At 43.5% G+C, this 19,055-nt stretch overlaps 1 protein-coding gene across 4 annotated transcripts in view; it reads right to left on the minus strand.

The window, feature by feature from the left end:
* Window positions 1-19,055, minus strand: part of LOC105492063 (methyltransferase like 24) — a 123,983-nt gene that overhangs the window by 74,900 nt on the left and 30,028 nt on the right. For 3 of the 4 annotated variants that reach the window (XM_071096291.1, XM_071096290.1, XM_011758929.3), the window contains exons 2-3: window positions 13,575-13,673; window positions 6,077-6,216 (exon numbers count right to left, since the gene is read on the minus strand). In XM_071096291.1, coding sequence (XP_070952392.1) covers window positions 6,077-6,216; window positions 13,575-13,673 — 239 coding nt within the window. Of the gene's footprint in view, window positions 1-6,076; window positions 6,217-13,503; window positions 13,551-13,574; window positions 13,674-19,055 lie in introns of those variants that run through there. The other variant, XM_024796128.2, reaches the window with a different exon arrangement.

The following is a 19,055-nucleotide window of genomic DNA, read 5'->3' on the forward strand; positions in this document are numbered from 1 at the left end:
ATTAATGTTTTCCCTAGGAGTTTCAGTCCTCCATTCTTCATCCTAGCAGGAACCACAGAATCTGGCCAAATATCTATCTAGATCTTCAAGCTGCCAACTATCAGAGGGGGAGAAATAGGCTTCCTAAAGCATAAATGACACAGTACTGGGTAAAAACACTTTATAATTGTTTATTTTTACTAAATAACCTTACACGAAATGCCACATTTTATCTAAAACATATCCTCAAAAGGGACGATGTATTAGTTCATTTTCACACTGCTGATAAAGACATACTCAAGACTGGACAATTTGCAAAAGAAAGAGGTGTAATTGTATCACAGTTGCACGTGTCTGAGGAGGCCTCAGAACCATGGCAGAAGGCAAGGAGGAGCAAGTCATGTCTTATATGGATGGCAGCAGGCAAAAAAAGGTTGTGTAGGGAAACTCCTGTATTTAAAACCATCAGATATCTTATTCACTGTCATGAGAACAGCATGGGAAAGACCTGTCCCCATGATTCAATTATCTCCCACCAGGTCCCTCCCACAACCTGTGGGAATTATGGGAGCTACAAGATGAGATTTGGGTGGGGACACAGACAAACCTTATCAGACGAAATCACTCCCAAAGGGTAAAATGTATTCTTAGGGGCAGAACAAAAACAAACCCTTCCTCTTTTTATTTATAAAACACGGATATGTACATATTACATAAATAGACGTACAGTATATCTATGGTTTTAAATTTTCATGGAAAGGGTAATAGGGGGAAAAATGCCCAAAAAGGAAGCTTGAGGTCCATGGTTTTCACATACACTAGACGAACACTCTTCCTGCTGTGTTAAACTATTATAAGATGAAAATATTTGGCTCTTTCATTCTTCTGGAAATGCTCATGGTAACCAAAGGTCCCAGATTTCCTGTATAAAATATGGGCTCTTGCTATCTAACCATGTGTCACTTATGAAATCATCTACTATCTTAGACTGAGAGAATTTATGTCTTGAAACTAAAAAGCACAACCTACAACAGAACTAAAAGAGACAAAAAATATGTACCTATGTATTAGCCCTTTTCAAATCTTTCCTCTCATGCCCATGCCTACCCCTAAAATACAATCTTTGACATAAAAAGGAGAAAAGGTGATTTTCCCCTTTCACTTTATCTACCACTCTCATCCCCACCCTCCCCTCCACTGCCCCACCATCACCCTTCCCCACTCCAGACACAAGAAGACTTGCAGGCCAGGCCTACATAATGTCTAAAGTCATTATGTAGATGATATTGTCATCCGAACCCACAGGCTCTCCTTTTTTCTCTTCTCTATCCCTTTCTCCATAATCTGTACCTTTCTTTTTCAGTGTCTTCTCCATCTTAATTGGTCTAGTCTACCTCATTTCAAAACTGAAAAGGATCTAATTTTCATTTTCAACTGAACATGACATAGAGTGCACGCTCACAGACAAATGCCTTTTCCACTAACTGTGGAATAAAAAGCTTTGACTCCTAGTAAATAAACTTCAGCCATCAAAGAGAAGATGGAGGTGATATCTGCTTCAGTTCTTAGGGGTGGAGGAAAGGAGATGAGACAGATTAGAAGGTGGGGCCATCAGCCTCTGTCTTCTGACTCCCTGTGTCCTTGGAGCCCTCCTTGCCCTCCTGCCAGGAAGTTACTCCCAGCTGCAGCTGCATCCATTGTCTTCGGTTTGCCTGGGAATTACTGGGTATAGCAGTGGCACGGTCTTGTTGCTGCTGCGGCCCTGGGACTAGGAGCACGTCCTGCCTATATAGAGGGCCACACAATTCACTTACCACCTGCCCTCCCTACCTAGCTCAAAACTGTTCTGACACTCCCTGGTGCTGGGAACCCGGGGCCACCTTCCCTGTTCTCACTCCTAATTTCAGGACCACCAATTCTGGTCTGGGTCTCACTCTTCCCTCAGTATCAGTTGAGGTATTGTCAGCCAGTTATCTACTTGTGCCCCAGGCAAGCAATTCAACCTGAACAGGGGCATACTTGTCTGGGTCCTGGAGCCTTAGTAAGTGCAATCAACATAATTACTCACAACCCAAAGCATCTTTTTTTAGGCATCAGAAATATTTTCTTTAGTTTCAGTTTTCAATTAAGTAAGTGCTTTCATGTTTTTAGGAAAATATTGGCCATTGTCATCTATTCATTTCTTTTCCCAGTGGAATTCAGATGCTCTTTACACAGTTGATTTTCTTTTCTTTTTTCTTTTTTTTTTTTTTAGACGGAGTCTTGCTCTGTCACCCAGGCTGGAGTGCAGTGGCACAATCTCGGCTCACTGCAACCTCTGCCTCCTGGGTTCAAGTGATTCTCCAGCCTCAACATCCTGAGTAGCTGGGACAAGAGGCGTGCACCACCATGCCTGGCTAATTTTTGTATTTTTAGTAGAAACGGGGTTTCACCATGTTGGCCAGGCTGGTCTCGAACTCCTGACCTCAAGTGATCTGCCTGCCTCAGCCTCAAAAACTGCTGGGATTACAGGCGTGAGCCACTGCGCCTGGCCCCAAAGTTAATTTTCAATGGTAAACATTTAAATGAAAATAAGAAACTTCTTTTGAGAGATGTCTGTTCATGTCCTTTGCGCACTTTTTCATAGAATTTTTGTTTGTTTGTTTTGCAATTGAGTTGTTTGAGTTCCTTGTATATTCTGGATATTAGTCACTTGATGGATAAATAGTTTGCAAATATTTTCTCCCATTTAACAGGTTGTCTCTTCACTCTGTTGATAGTTTCTTTTGCTGTGCAGAAGCTTTTTGGTTTCACACAGTCCCATTTGTCTATTTTTGTTTTGAATAAATATGTGAAAAACTGCTCAGCCTCACTAATCATCAGGAAAATGTACATCAAAACCAAAATGAGATATTATCTTATCGCAGTTAGAATGGCTATTATTAAAAAGACAAAAAATAACAGATACTGGCAAGGAATTTGGAGAAAAGGGAACTTTTACACACTGATTATGGGGATGTAAATCAGTATAGCAATTATGGAAGACAGTATGGAGATTTTTCAAAAGACTGAAAATAGGACTACCATACAATCCAGCAATCCTACTTCTGGGTATATATCCAAAGGAAGGGAAAGCAGTATATCAAAGGGATGCCTGCACCCCCATGTTTATTGCAGCACTATTCACAATAACAAAGATATGGAGTCAAGCTAAGTGTCCATTAGTGATAAATAGATAAAGAAAATGTGGCGTGTATACACAATGGAATACTATTTGGCCATTAAAAAAAAGAATAAAATCCTGTCATTTGCAGCAACATGTTTGGAACTGGAGGTCAGCATGTTAAATGAAACAAGTCAGACGCAGAAAGACAAATATTGCATCTTCTCACTCATATGCTGGAGCTAAAAAGTTGACCTCATGGAGGTAGAGAGAGTAGAATGATGGTTATCAGAGGCTGGGAAGGGTGTCTGAGGGGAAGTGAAGAGAGGTTGTTTAACGGGTACAAACATACAGTTAGATAAAAGTGTTACCAGTGCAGGGGCGTCCAGGTTCTTGGCACCTTTAACAAAGAATTGGACAAAATGCACAAACAAAGCAAGGAAAGAATGAAGCAACAAAAGCAGAGATTTATTGAAAATGAAAGTACACTCCACAGTGTGGGAACAGGCCGGAGTATAGGGGTTCAAGGGCCCTGTTGCAGAATTTTTGAGGGTTTAAATACCCTCTAGAGGTTTACATTGGTTACTTGTGTACACCCTATGTAAATGAAGAGGACCAAGTAAAGCTACAAAGTCATTTACTGGGCATATGCCCTACGGAGAGGAAATGCCCTGTCATAGCTGAAGTGTGAATTGGCCTTATGTTCCCTGCCTCCAGAGCCTATTTTCCTCCCTCAGAAGGAATAAGTTCCAATATTTGAAAGCAGAGTAGGGTGACTACAGTTAACAACCATAAATTTTATATTTCAAAATAGCTAGAAGAGAGGACTGGAAATGCTCCCAAAACATAGACATGATCAATGCTCGAGGTGATGGATACTCTAAAGGCCCTGACTTGATTACTACGCATGCTATGCCTGTAACAAAATATCACATGTACCCCATTAATTTGTACAAATATTGTGTGTCAATAAAAATATTTTAAAATAGGAAACTACCTTTTTACATGTAATAATCTGAACTCTTCCTGCAGAGCTATCTTATCCAACAGCTCTGAAGTATAAGGAAAGCAAAAAGGAATTTAGAAACTTTCCCCCAAAACTCCTTTCTAAGTTTTATTTTACTCAGTTATCCCTTTAAATGAAATTATCCCAGGGCGTAAAATATTAAGTAAAATACAGAGGCAATTTGGAGCAAGAAAACAGGAGCAACTTGCATGTGGTACTATGCCACTTTTTATGACCCACTTTCAGACATTTTTAATGTGACATAAAATAAATTCTGCTGTCACAACTTCCCATCCTCCCTCCAATCTTGAAGGTGGGCTGGTGGGCTTCCAGAAAGAGAGCTCTGCCCATCAACTGGCTGAGTATCTCATCTTCCAATCCACAGCCTCCACACTTCCATCACAGCATAACCAGCTTTCCTCTCTAGTCTCTCCTCTCCAGCGATCTTCTACATGGCAAGTACGTATTGTGTGCCTAGTATGTGCCAAGCTCCACCGATATACACCATTGCTCTTCATTTAACCCATATGAGAATGTTTCCCTATCTTTAAACTCTTATTTTGTTTTTGAAAGAATAAAATCCACAATGACTGGTAATTCTTGTTTGTTATAGTTTGACAGTGATGCTGATTCTCTCTACATTGGAATCTTTGGGTAGGTCTCCACATCGCCCAGATGTCTGCCCCTAACCCTGACCACCCAGGATTCTAGCTCGTGGTTGTCGTACCTGGGCCTGAATGTAGACTCTAGAAGTGATGAAACCTACAGGTGAGGAGGAAGCATGTGACATGGAGACAATCAATGTCACATTAGGGTCCCCAGTGCTGTTTATAAAAGACTTAAAGACTTCAGTGGTCTAGCCTAAGAATCTACATTGCCCTTACAAAGAGTCTATGGAACAGGATGTTCCTGACAAAAATAATTTCCTCCTGTCTTCTTTTTCTTGAGCCATATATCATTTGTAAGTTCGGAACTGTTTTTATGTAAGTACTGGTGTATTTGGTGAAATAGTCCCATTACTTTGTAGCCATCCTTTTACAAAAAAGCTCACTTAATCCATTTGTACATCTAGGTCATTTTCAACCTGAATAACTGGATATAAATTTTTCTGTTTTGACAAAATGACATAGTTTTTTATAAGAGTTCCCTTTTGTTCCTTTTAAAAATATAACTAGATACAGATTTATCATTGGTATAAAACATACAAATCTAACAATAGCCATTATTGGTATTGGTTTATACATCATAACTGTGCATAAAATTTCTAACATATGGCCAGGTGCAGCAGCTCACACCTGTAATCCCAGCACTTTGGGAGGCCGAGGCAGGTGGATCCCTTGAGCTCAGGAGTTCAAGACCAACCTGGGCAGCATGGCAAAACCCTGTCTCTACCAAAAATACAAAAAATTAGCCGGGTGTGGTGGGTGTGTGCCTGTGGTCCCAGCTACTTGGGAGACTACAGTGGGAGGATGACTTGAGCCTTGGAGGCAGGGGTTGCAGTGAGCCGTGATTGTGCCACTGCACTCCAGCCTGGGTGACAGACTGAGATCCCCTTTCAAGGAAAAAAAAAAAAGTCTAACATACTCTCTCTCTTTTTTTTTTTTTTTTTTCCGGCACACAGTAATATTCTTCTCTCCTTATACTAAGGATCCTCTTAGTCTAGCTGGAAATCACTGGTTTCACCCAGAGGATCATCCACATGCTGAGAATGGGGGCTTCCAACTTGTTACCAGCAGAATGGGAGGGAAAGTGCCTCTGACCACGGAGATCTCAGTGATCTGTACATGCCTTCAGTTACACAACAGACAGATCTGTCTGAAATAATGACAGGAAGCAAAGCATGGCACCTGTTATACACTGCAACCATTTTCCAACTTTGTGTTGCTCAAAAGGTCTGAGCTGCCTGAGGCAGTGCTTGTGTTTTCTTCTGCTGTAAGAAAAGTACTCACCCTAAGGAGTAGAGGCGGCACTGCTTGTTGCGGATTTGATGAGCTAAATTGAATCTGTCGTCAAGACACACTGACCAGGGCTTGTGTGTAGGACTAGAGTCAGTAGCCAGGCTGTCTGTATTCATGTGATTGCATGCAATCTGTAAAGATTGGAAATCAATGTGAATAATTTGAAATGTTGGATGATAAATATCAGGTAGGGACTTATTGCTTCCCCATCCCTGAAAACCATAATAGGAAAGTTATATCCTCCTCCAATGCTAACTACTCCCCTCCCCAGGGAACCACAAGACTGCTATAAAGTGTTTGGAGGAATTTCAATGACCAGATAATAAGTAATCTCATGGAGAATATATGCAGGTTTGGAGAGAATTTAAGAGCTGCTGTAGCCATGTGCACAGGGTGTGTAGGGCAGAACAAATCAGGAGCAGAATGTGGGAGGAGCGGTGGTGTCAGGAAGGCTTTGTAGCGGGGTGCTAGTCCTGGAGGATGAACCGGGAGACTTGGACCAAGAAGGGCATTCCAGACACAGACAACAGTGCTCACCATGCACACACGTCTTCGTTACCCACAGAGGGCCTACTATAAGATGTGAGGCACAATCATAGGCATAGATCTCAGAAGCATACTCCCAAGATTAGTTATCCCTTATTTCAGGCAGATAAGGTGGGGCCACTAAGGTCCAGAAAGGTGGCAGGTGTTATCCAAGGTAAACAGCTGACCACGGGTCAAGTGAAGTTAATAGGCAGTCCCTGCTGATAAGGCAGTGTTCTTTGTGATACACTGCTCGAACGCGCTTCCTCCTGGGGGAGAAGGGCAACAGCCCCAGGCAGGAGGCTCTTCCGGAGCTAACAGAAGCACTTTTCTTAACTCATCCACCAAAATTAGATAAGAAAACCAAAGGGAACCTGTGTGTAAGTCAAGCAGAAGCAAGTCTCTAACTTCAACTGCACACAAAGCAAATATACTTCATAAGGGATTCTGACTTGTGTTTGAGGCTAGTACATTTCGCACAGCTGAGGCTGCTGAAACCAAAGAAAATAAGGAAAACAAGTTCTGTGGCCAAGATATTTACCTTACTGAGCAACAGTATTTTCCCCCAATCCCTTAAAACTCTCATAGTCATCATGATGCTTCATGAATGCAGTAGCTTTTGCTGTCACAGCATAGACCAGAGACCGCTCCAGATGCAAAGAATGTTTTGAGATTCATTGCTTTCATCCATTGGAAAACATTAACAGCAAGCAATTTTCTTCCTAAGAAGATATTCTAGGGCCAGGCACAGTGGCTCATGCCTATAATCCCAACAGTTTGGGAGGCCGAGGCAGGAGGATCGCTTGAACCCAGGAGCTCAAGACCAGTCTGGGAAACATGACAAAACTTCATCTCCACAAAAAATACAAACATTAACCGAGCATGGTGGCATGCGCCTGTAGTCCCAGCTATTCACAGGAGTTGATTAATTGAGCCTGGGAGGTTGAGGCTGCAGTGAGCCATGATTGCGCCTCTGCACCACTCCAGCCTGGGCAACAGAGCGAGACCAGATCCTGTCTAAAAAAAAAAAGAAAAGAAAAGAAAAGAAAAGAAAAGAAAAGAAAAAAAAAAGATATTCTAGATTTGGCCAATCCTTTAACTAATTTTCCAAATTTTTAATCTAAGAAGAGCATATTAGGTGGAGCCTATTCAACTAACACGGCATCTGCATTACTCTTGCTATCCCCTCTGGCCAGCCTGGCAAAATCATCCCGCACCATTTATCAGTGAATGTGTCTTCTGCTAGGATTTGGACATCTCAGAGGAAAGCTGAAAAAGTGAAACCCCTATATATCTTTTCTCTGAATCCAGTATTTTTCTACTTCTCGATCTTCAACAACTGTTTAAAGGACAAAATAATTGGAGAAAATGGAATTGAATCTTTTCTCAAGCAACAGCTACAGAATACATTTATTAACTGGGTGCGTCAACATGTTAATTTGATAATTCATCTCCTACTATTCTCCCACAGATAAATGGAAATTATGTCTCTGCCTGCCCACCTTCTATTCCCCACCCACTCACCTAAGGGAAGAGAAGTTTGCTAATCTAGTTAGTCAGAACTCAGTGTGTTCATTGGACCCTGTTCTGCTAGTGGGCAGATTACTGTGCCTTAAACATGGGTGCCTTCCTGAGCCCCACCTCCAGTGGGAAACTAGTTAGTCCAGGGCAGCTGTGTGTGCCCCCAAAGCATGCCTGGACCTTATAAGCCTGAGCCATCTGCTTGAGGGAAGTCTCCTGGGATATTTTTATTAGAGTGGCATGATGATCCCCATTTGCTATTGTTCTTTGTGTACATGTCTCCATAATGACAGATGAAGATGTGATGTTTGTAGGTCCTTGCTCCTCGTTCCCTCCTAATGCCATCCAAACCTAGCTCTGACCTTTCCCACAGTGTTTCTCAATGTGCGGTCCGCCTACATCAGAATCACCGGGGAGGTACTTAAAATGCAGATTCCTGTGCCTCCCTCCAGATCTACAAACTCACAATCTTTGAGGTTGATACCTGAGAACATGCATTTTAATAAGCTCCCCCTGGGAGATTTTTATGCAGATGACCTTTTGAGTTTACTGGAGGCCTTTTGTAAAGCCCCAGTGAAAGTTTCCAGCGAGTCGCATCTCTGCCTTAACAAATTAAAAGAGGCTACACTTGGGCCAGAACTTTAAACTGAAAACAGCAGCCCCTCTGACCCCCACCCCTAACAACGGACTGAAGGGGTTGGCACTGACAGTTAGCCAGAGGCCTCCAAAAGTCAGGTAGGCATGGAAGGTCCAGAGTCAGGGCTTTCAGATCCAGCTGCTCCTCCTTTGCTAAAGTCGGGAACTAGGGGTTTATTTTATTAAAGATGGCACTTTGTTTACTTTAAGCATTTCTTCTTCTTCTACAGATTTCATCTTGGACAGATATATCTCCATTGACGAGACATTCTTTTTCATTCACTCCCCCTGATAACATCCCCTCTTCCTTTCTTAGCTCAGAAATAAAACACAAGGGCCAAGAGCGGTGGCTCACACCTGTATTCCCAGTACTTTGGGAGGCTGAGGTGGATGGATCACAAGGTCAGGAGTTTGAGACCAGCCTGGCCAGCATGGTGAAACCCTATCTTTACTAAAAAAAATACAAAAGTTAACCAGACATACTGGTGTGCACCTGTAATCCCAGCTACTCGGGAGGCTGAGGCAGCAGAATTGCTTGAACCGGGAGGCAGAGGTTGCAGTGAGCCGAGATTGTGCCACTGCACTTCAGCCTGGGCAACAGAGCAAGACTCCACCTCAAAAAAAAAAAAAAAAAAAGAAAGAAAGAAAGAAAAGAAATAAAACACAAGAATTATTCAATTTTAACCATTTATTAACCATCTCATTAACAGACATTAGCTTTTGTAAACAACTGAAAATCCTCCATAAACTTCTGCTCCTAAAAATTAATTAAGTATTGATTTTTCACCCTTTCTAGTTAGGATTTATGGCCGGGCTTCAATAAACTCTCTTGTAAGCAAAATAAGTGAGGGCAGTAACTTCTAGCTAACTTCCAGCTCAACTAATTATGTCCTCTGTCTCTCTAATTCCCCTTGTAATTTTAGCCAAATAAAGCAAATTAGGCCTAGACAAAGCAAAACAGACTCTAGGAAAAAATATTTTGTGAAATGTTTTTTAATTATTTAACTTAAAGGGATCTAATTTATTTTCATTTCATTTTGTATCCCAAAAGCTTGACTGGTATTTCTGCCAACCCATAAGTAGAATCTGGCAAAGGAAACCCTTAAAATTTTGGAACTTGAGAATCACTTCGATGATCTTCTGCATGTTTACAGAACGATCAACTCCATGCTGTGTGGTTATATAGTACCATTATTTTTGAAAGGCTCACGGGCAGAATTTTGTGCTTATTGTTTTCATCTCGGGGTGTGTGTGTGTGTGTGTGTGTGTGTGTGTGTGTAGCAGTAAATACAACAGATACTATTGTATTGTTGTAAAGTTATATTCTGAATATCCAGAGCATGGGTTCTTATTCTTAGGTTATTCTTACAAATGGATAGATGGGTAGACAACTAGGTAAAGAGGTAGAGATGGATGGATAGATGGATAGGTGGATAGAAAGGTAGGTAGGTAGATAGATGATAGATAGATAGACGATAGACAGAAAAACAGGCTTTAAACCATATTTTATTTTTCTTTTTAAAAACAGCCACCGTTGCTTAGATTAATTTTATACTGCAAGGCATGCTTCCTGGAGGCATATGGTTTGGGGGATGCCATGAAAAGCTGAATCTGGAGACTTCCCTTAGAACAGAGCACTGTATTTATGATTTAACTATTTCTTGTTAGCAGCAGACAGTGTACCGTGGACTGCAGAACTCTGCCATGTATCACGGTCTTTCATATGGAAAACAATAACAAAAACAAAAACAAATAGTACCTAATTAAACTGAGCTTGATGTTCTGCATACTCTACGCAAACACCATATCCTCTGGAATTTCATTTAAAAATTCATGGCCCCAGCCATGCCTCCAGGACCACAATGCACAAGTCTAGAGGTGCCACGCCCATTGCTGTCTCACGCCATGCTGTCCTAAGCCCTATGCCTCTGCTCCCGGGCTCCCCCGGCCTAGGAAGCTTTCCCCACCCATCTGTCTGCCCCCTGTTAGAGAACACACAACTCTCTTGCACCCTAACTATTTACCAGTGTGGGGGGTGTTTTACTGTGGCTTAATATCCCAAGGCCCAGCACAGTGCCAGCCATAAAGCAGGTGTTCAACAAATACCCTCTGGATTGAGGAATGGATACATCAACGACGCACATACCAAATGCCGGCCTTGCTGTACAAGCTTGAGCACAGATTTGAGGGAAGCATATTTCTTAATGTTAAAAAAGCAGCATAAGAGGATGGGGGTGGAATTCGCATTAGTATCTTCAGAGCTTTTTTTTTTTCCTTGCCCATGATGACTCACTTCTGCTAACTGAAGTTTTTAGGTAACAGTGACTGTAATATTCTGCTAGTTTTGTAGGCTTTCATTGTCAAGATGCGTTCTAAATGAGGCATAAGCCACAAAAGCAACCATAAAGCTTTGCATTACATACAGAGGGATAGGGAGCATTGGTTAGTAAAGGATTCTGATTAAGAACCATTTAGTGTCATCTCTGGTGACTCCCATCTGCTGATCTTCTAGTAACCCGGAAGTACATCAAAGCACAGAACCTCATCTGGCTAAAATGGCCCCGCATTAAAAACCATTGTGAGGTCGGGAACTTTACATCATTCTTCTGGAGGACAAAAATCCTTCTAGTGAGCTTCAACAACAAATTTTCTATTATTGCTCATCAAGCTGAATAATAATTATACTTCCAGTTATCCACCTTCACAACGAGTTGGTTAGATCCTTAAGGGCAGAGACTATAACCTCAGGGCCCAGAACAATTCCTGGCACCTTGTAGGCACTCAAAAATACCTGGTTAATAACCATTCTATACTACTCTATGCACAGTACAAGCTCACAGAACTGGGAGGGACCTTAGAAATAATTTTGATACAATCTCTTCCATTTCAGGATCAGAACAAGGAGAGCCAGAGAAGCAAAGTAAAGTACCCAGGTTTATAAGATCAGACTATGGAGGATGCCTTTAAAAAAAAAAGTGTGTCCACGCACAGTGGCTCACATCTGTAATCGCAGCACCTTGGGAGGCTGGGGAGGGTGGATCTCCTGAGGTCAGGAGTTCAAAACCAGCCTGGCCAACATAGCGAAATTCTGTCTCTACTAAAAATACAAAAATTAGTCAGGCGTGGGGACAGGTTCCTGTAATCCCAGCTACTTGGGAGGCTGAGGCAGGAGAATCACTTGAACCTGGGAGGCAGAGGTTGCAGTGAGCTGAGATTGTGCCACTGAACTCCAGCCTGGGCGACAGAGGAAGACTCTGTCTTTAAAAAAAAAAAAAAAAGAAAGAAAAAAAAAAGATTTTTTCTCCTCTCAGTCCGTAGTTTCTGGGAAAAATCCAAGAGGGATCTAAAAATGACCATTTCATGCCTCAATAGCTTCTTCTAAGCAAACAGGCCTTTTATAAGTTATGGAACATTAACATGAAATACATATAGAATGGAATTTGGTAGCTTGTGTTATGTAAATTTATTTTGGTGAGTGAAGTCCATAGTTCTCAAATTCAATTCATAAAATTAGCACCTCTTATTTTCTTCTGGAGCCTTTAAGGGCTTTTGAAAATCACAGTTAAGAGGTCCAGATTCTTATCATTCACGTAAAATCAAACTACAAAACTAAAATTTCAGTATTTTAATTAAGTCTGCCTAAGTCCATCAAATTAATTTGCAGCAGCAAAATAAGATAAAATCATGAGAAGCACAGGGACGAATTCAACATCCCATCACTCATGATTAATTCAACCAGCTTTTATGTCCATGTCTGGGTGATAAATACTAAAATTCCTATGTTTGTCTCATTGCTTTATATGAGAAATGAGACTTTCTTTTACCCTTAAACTAACTAACCTCCTAAAGATCTAGAAATATATTCTTTCCTATGGAGGAAAAGTGCTTTGCTGCCAGAGAGGCTGGGGAGGAGAACAAGGATGTCAAGAGTGGGCTTGAGGGAGATTTTAAAAATCCAGGATCCGGCGTACAGCACCAGCTCCACAGTGCAGCTTCCTGAGTGAACCGCTCTGCAGCTCCCAGGCAGTCTGAGCTCCTAATTTGCTAGCACCTCTCAGTTGAGGGCTAAATTTCCCTTGGGCCTTGATTTCCTTTTCTGTCTCTCTTTCCCCCTGGGATCAGGCAACTTGAGAGAACGGAACCTCTTGATTAACATGTCAAGAGCCATAGACTCTCCTTAATGGACAGTCTCTTTGCCTGCTCGGGGCACTGGCTCAGCCTGGACCTGGGCAGGAGCTGCCACAATGTGTTAAGTCACTAATAAAGGCCTGTGCTCAGTAATGATTTAAAGTGCTCTGAGATAGAGGGCCTTTGGATTCATTAACTCCTCAGCACACTGCCTGCAAAGCCTCCTCTGCTCTCTTGCCTAGCACGTCCCTGGCTGCCAAGCATCTGCGGCAGAAGAGTGGAAAGGCAAGTTCCTCCAAATACAAAATGGTGCTTGAACCTCTAGATGATGGTTTTGTTTTGTGACATACTCGACTGCCTACTCACGGGGACCAATCTGTCATTTCAAATGGTTTTCCAAAGCAATTTTCTAAAGTGGATCTTTAAAACACTTTGGGATGAATCATTTAAACATTTCAGGTTGGTGACACTCTTGGAGGAAGGAACATGCCCTAGCAAATGGAACGCATCTTATCTGCCTCCAAGTGAGTGGATGAGTTTAAGCAACAACGCCTCTGAACACACTTCCCCATCAAGTCCTCATCAGGAGTTGCTGAGAACCTCCCCACCTCCTTCTTTTGAAAGAGGCAATCAGGATCTTTTGCATTCTTCTCTAACTCGTTTGAGCCTGAAACACAACCTGGGCGGTGCTGATATATCTCAGGAATCTCCAGGCTTCTTCATCCAGGGACTGAGCAGGGCCTGCCCAAGGCTGGAGATCTATATGCCACCGTGGACCCTGCAAGAGACAGAAAATATAGGTTGTGTGTAAGGAAGTAGGAACTGGGTGGGAGGAGAAGGACACAGTATCAGAGAGGAAGCAAGGCTGCTTTAGCTGTTGGCAAAACACACACATGTGCATACAGGCAGCAGGGGGCTCTTTGGGAGCTGCTGTCCTTAAGGCCACATCAGTCACAGGGAGACAAATGAGGTCTGCGACAGCCCAGCTCCCAGGTTAAGCAGGAGAATGCAAAGGCCCCGGGGACTGTCTGACTCTGCATTTATGATCAAAGGCAAACTCCATTTGACCCCATTGGGCTCTCCCTTAGCTGCAGTTTATTTTATTTGAGGCTGTGCTCCACTAGGAAGAGAAACTCCCTTAACAATGACAGTCTCCCAAAGCTTAGAGCTTCAAAAATATGTGCCTCTCTAAACAAAGCACCATAATGCTGCGGACTCGTCTTTGTTCTGGGCATTTGTTTATCTTCCTCAGTGCAGGAAGATGGGACCACGGCCCTTGGCTGCTGGGACCCTGCACAGGCAGAGCGAGGACCCCAGAACTGCCAACACCAGGGCTGGGGAGGGTGGCTTTCTAGCACTGTGAGGCAGCCACCACCTGTTAGCAGAGGTTTCGAGGTGCTCCCATGAACAGAGTGGTTAAGGATGACCTGCTCAGCCCCCTTTTGCAGCAAGGATGGGTGGATGAAGGGTTGGGGGAATGCAGTGGTCTGGAGGAAGCAAAAATGGGAGCCCCTCCAGTAAAAAGGGGGGCACTAGTCAGGAAATCCTTATTAGAGCTCAGAACTCCCTACCTACATTTGTCAGCACCAGGAGATGTCCAGGAGGTTCGCTGCAATTCCCAGGGGTGGGGAGGGCTCGTGCATGCTGGGGAAGGGCTGGGGAAAGGGAGAGCTCCAGGAGCTGGTGGGGTCAATGTCTAGCGCCAGGAAAGGTTTTGGGTGTCATAGCATAGGGTTCCTGCAGTGTAGTGAGAATGGGCCCCTAAACCCTTTTTTTTGAGACGGAGTCTCGCTCTGTCACCCAGGCTGGAGTACAGTGGCGTGATCTCAGCTCACTGCAAGCTCCGTCCCCTGGGTTCACGCCATTCTCCTGCCTCAGGCTCCCAAGTAGCTGGGACTACAGGTGCCTGCCACCACACCCGGCTAATTTTTTATATTTTTAGTAGAGACAGGGTTTCACCATGTCAGCCAGGATGGTCTCGATCTCCTGACCTCGTGATCCACCTGCTTCGGCCTCCCAAAGTGCTGGGATTACAGGCGTGAGCCACCGTGCCCAGCCCCCTAAACCCCTTTTTACGGTGAGGAAGTAGGCAGGGGAGGGTTCTGGGAGCAAGATATGTGCAGTCTTAGGAGGCCATGCTCAGTTTAATGCTCTGCTGATGCTGTCTCGAAATTCTTAGTAATTTTATTATTTTTTTATTACTGCTCCTTGCAGAGCAGGGCTAACTCACAGGCAGCGTGCCTAGAGTTAGTCAAAATTCTTAATAATTTTTGAACAAGAGGCCCTGCATTTCATTTTATACTGGGCCCACGAATCATGTCGCCAGTCTCCCCTGAGGGGCACCTTCTGGAAGAACAGCCTTCTCTTACAGCTCTTCTTGTTCTGTACAGGCTGAGCAGGCAGAGACTCTAGTAAGAAAGCTGGAGAATGTTCGTCATACATCTTCCCAGTTAATGCCTCCCACACCCTTATTTCTTTTCTCCTTCTCTGAATTTGATGTTGATTACCATTTGGTCAAACAATATTTATTGAGCTTTAGCCACTCTGTGCCAGGCACTGGTAAATACACATATACACAGTGTTCTCCAGTCAGGTACTGTGGTAGGAACTGTCTGCACCCAAAAAAGACACATCTAGACAGGCCAGCCATGAGATGCTTTAGTACAAATGTGGTTTGTTGCCCCTAGATGGGGTGGCCTAGGTGACTCGGGGTTACACAGAAAACATGGAAGTCGTGGGGAACAAGGTTAGTCTGTGTGAAGCAGACAGTCTGGGTTTGGGGAAGAGGAATCCATTCTCACATGGGGGTCTGAGATCAATGCAAGCACTTTGGAGTGATCAAGGGTTATTCAGTTTAGGCATTATTAGACACACACCACTGAAGGATCCCTGTAGAGCCCACAGTCTCACATCCTCACAGCCTGTACCACCCTTGTAGGGGCTGAGCACCACACAGTCCCTCTAGAGTGAAGGAGGCCTCCCTGGTTTCCCACAGGCTGCCTCTTTTTTCAGGAGCCCACAGAGCAGGGCCAGCTGCATGGGCATGCAACCTGTGCAGGCTCTCCCAAGAAGCACTCATGGTCAGGTGGGGGAGACAGACATAGACGAAATAACTTCTATAGTAAAATGCTAAAATATTCAGGAGAGTCGTTCTCTTTAGGAAATTATTCGATTCTGAAATCATAAATTATCAACACATTTATACACAAATGCTTCCAGTCCTGCTTGGTCACACTGACAGACTGAGTGCTTCCCAGGTTACTGCAGCAGCTAGCACAGCAACATGATGTCCCAAGAGCACTCAGCTAGGCCCGGGGTTTAAAACCTCCCAGGTCACTGTCATGGACCACTCACAAGGGCCCCCAGCATCTGGCCCAGGAGTCCCTGGATGAAAATGATGGAGTTCACATGTTATGGTTTTCCTCAAAATGAGGAGTTGGCAAATCTTTTCTATAACGGGTCAAATAGCCAATGTTTTAGACTTTGCAGGCCACACAGTTTCTGTTGCAACTCCTTGCCTCCTGCTGTAGCTCAAGAGCGGCCATAGACAGTAAGTAAACAAATGGTTATGGCTGTCTTCCAATAAAGCTCCATTTACACAAACAGGCAGCAGGCTGGATTGGGCCTGCAAGCTGTAGTTTGCCGACTCCTGCTCCAGCTGATTCTAATTCAGAGGTAGGCTGGCCTAGAAGAGGAGGTTTACTGAAATAATGCAAGGGAGGCAGGCTATGATGTTGTTGGGGCTCAGAACATGATTCCCCAAAGTCTGGTGCTTTGGCATGGTATGAACTTTAAAGTGTTGTAAGACTTTCTCCTTAGCTCAGGTAAAATGGGGTCTTTGTCACATGACCATGAGAGATTGGGCTCACAGACACTTTGAAGGATGAGAAAAATGGAATTTACTGGGCAAAAAGGAAGAAAAGGGAAACAGGGACTCTCAGCAAAGCAAAAGTTCTGCTAGCTGGCTTCCTGCCTCACAGATTGAATCTCAGGTTCCACCCCAGAACAACAGAGGCCAGGCTCCTCCCCACTGCAAATGATGCAAACTTCCCCAGGGGCTCTGGCCCAGTGTACATTCCTCCCATTGCACAGGCTGGTCAGAGTTTCTCCGGGGTCCCCTGTATACTTGGCTGTCTCAAAAGGACATTGGATGGGCCTCAAAGGCGAGTTCTCTCTGATCTTCTGTGGCCCTCCTGTCTCTCACTCCTCTTTCTTCCCCAGAGTGGGTTCTAGAAACCAGAATTCCTCTTCTGTAAGGCAGGTGAGAGAAACTGGAGACCCTCTTCCCCAAAGCAAGCCATGAAATCTACAAAGGTCACTCTCTCCCTTCTCCCCGAATACCTTTGTTCCAGAGGGATCTTGCCCCATACCCAGGAGGAAGAAATGCTACACAGAGAGACCAAGAGGAAGCTGACCAGACAGGCCTTGCTGGGGTTCCCCCCTCAGCCTATTGCCATTAGATCACACCCTTTTGTCCAATCACACTTCTATGTAGCTGTCCATCTTCATGGAACCTAAGCATTAAAACAGATCATTTTCCCTGCATCGCTGGGTCTTCATTTCTGAAGGCTTCCATGTCATGTAAAACTTTGATTAAATAAATTGGTTACGCTTTTCTCTCATTGACCTGTCTTTTGTTAAAGGAGTGTTAGTCATATGCTTACGATGAGTGAGGAAAGGTATTATACCTATTCCCTATGATGTCTAGATTATAACTAATGTTGTCATCTGGGTGACTTGGGCAACCAGTCAGGGTCCCAGCAGGATCCAGTGGGCTCATTCAAACGGGCTAATTCGAGAGAAGTTAACAAAAAGACTATTTACAAAGGTGCGGGCAGGGCTTAAGGAAACCAATAAGGAATAAATAATGCAATACCTGTGTCTAGTAACACCAGAGAGCCCTTACAAGCCTAAGGGAACTAGATGGAGAAGTCTGTAGTAGAGGAATACAGCCAATCCTATTACATACTCCACCCTAACTGTCTGCCCCACCCACCGATCTCCTGCCTCCTGTTGACCAAACTCAAAGGAAAGGCAGGGAAGAGTGAAGCTGTGCTTGATCCCTGCACGTCAGCCTCCTGGGGTGGAGCAGAGTGGAGGTTGGGCCAGCAGGGGCAAATGGAAGGTTTCTTGTTCCAGCATTCTTTGGAAACAGGCAGTGAGACTTGATCAAGGAGTCATTCATTCATTCAGTGGGCATTTGTGCCACATGCCAGGCTCTGTGTTACAATTTAATATAGGCCACAGCTGTGTAAACCAATAAATGCCAAAAAGGTTATAGGGGCTCTCACAGAGATCTCTACGGGGAACACTGGGAGCACAAAAAGGCGCAGCGCCTGAGTATTACTCCAAAATAAATGCCTGAAAATACAAAGGCAGAGCGTGGGAGGCAGTCTCCACTGCTAGAAGCCCAAAAGCACATCAAAGGTCTTTCCAGCATTATTAAAGAGACACCTTAAACACAGTAGTAGCATTTAACCTGGGCTAACACACAAAAGTAACTTCACAGATCAATAATTTAGAATCCATATGGTAAATCAATATGGTGAAACTATAGAATTATCTTAAGGGTCCTCAAATAGTATTCTTCTTGCCACCTAATATTTGTCATTTCCAACTGAGTGTTGACCACAAAGGAGCTAAGCACAGCAGTTGGAACAGTGAATAATGTTAAGTTGAGGAGTCTCAGATGGGCATATAATAGAAACACCGCAAATAGATGCCCTCGGAAGTGCTCTGGCTTAATGCTTTGGTTGAGCTGTTTAAAAAACATTTCACATAAAGCAATGTTCTTATTGGAATCAGTCTGACAGCAGTTTGTGATTATTTCCCCATGGAAACCACTAGCTTTTATCATCTCTTTCAATTATCATTGTCTTAATTCTCTACTGTACAAATCAACATTTGTCCTTCCCAAATTCCCACAAAGAGAATTCTCTGAGCACCTTAAAACATCAATGGCAGGTTAAATAGAAAAGGACAAAAATCCTTTTTCCCTTTTTAAAAGCTTTTTTTAATCAATGTGATTTTACTCCAAACAATTCCCTAAATGCCAGGGTACATTAAATGCCTGTCATCCACATGCTTCAAATATCAAGTGGCCATAACAATGCCACCCCCACTGCTCCCAGGAGGTGGGAACGTGGATTCCCAATCCTGC

This window comes from Macaca nemestrina, chromosome 5 (assembly GCF_043159975.1).
Source record: "Macaca nemestrina isolate mMacNem1 chromosome 5, mMacNem.hap1, whole genome shotgun sequence".
NCBI classification, from domain to species: domain Eukaryota; kingdom Metazoa; phylum Chordata; class Mammalia; order Primates; family Cercopithecidae; genus Macaca; species Macaca nemestrina.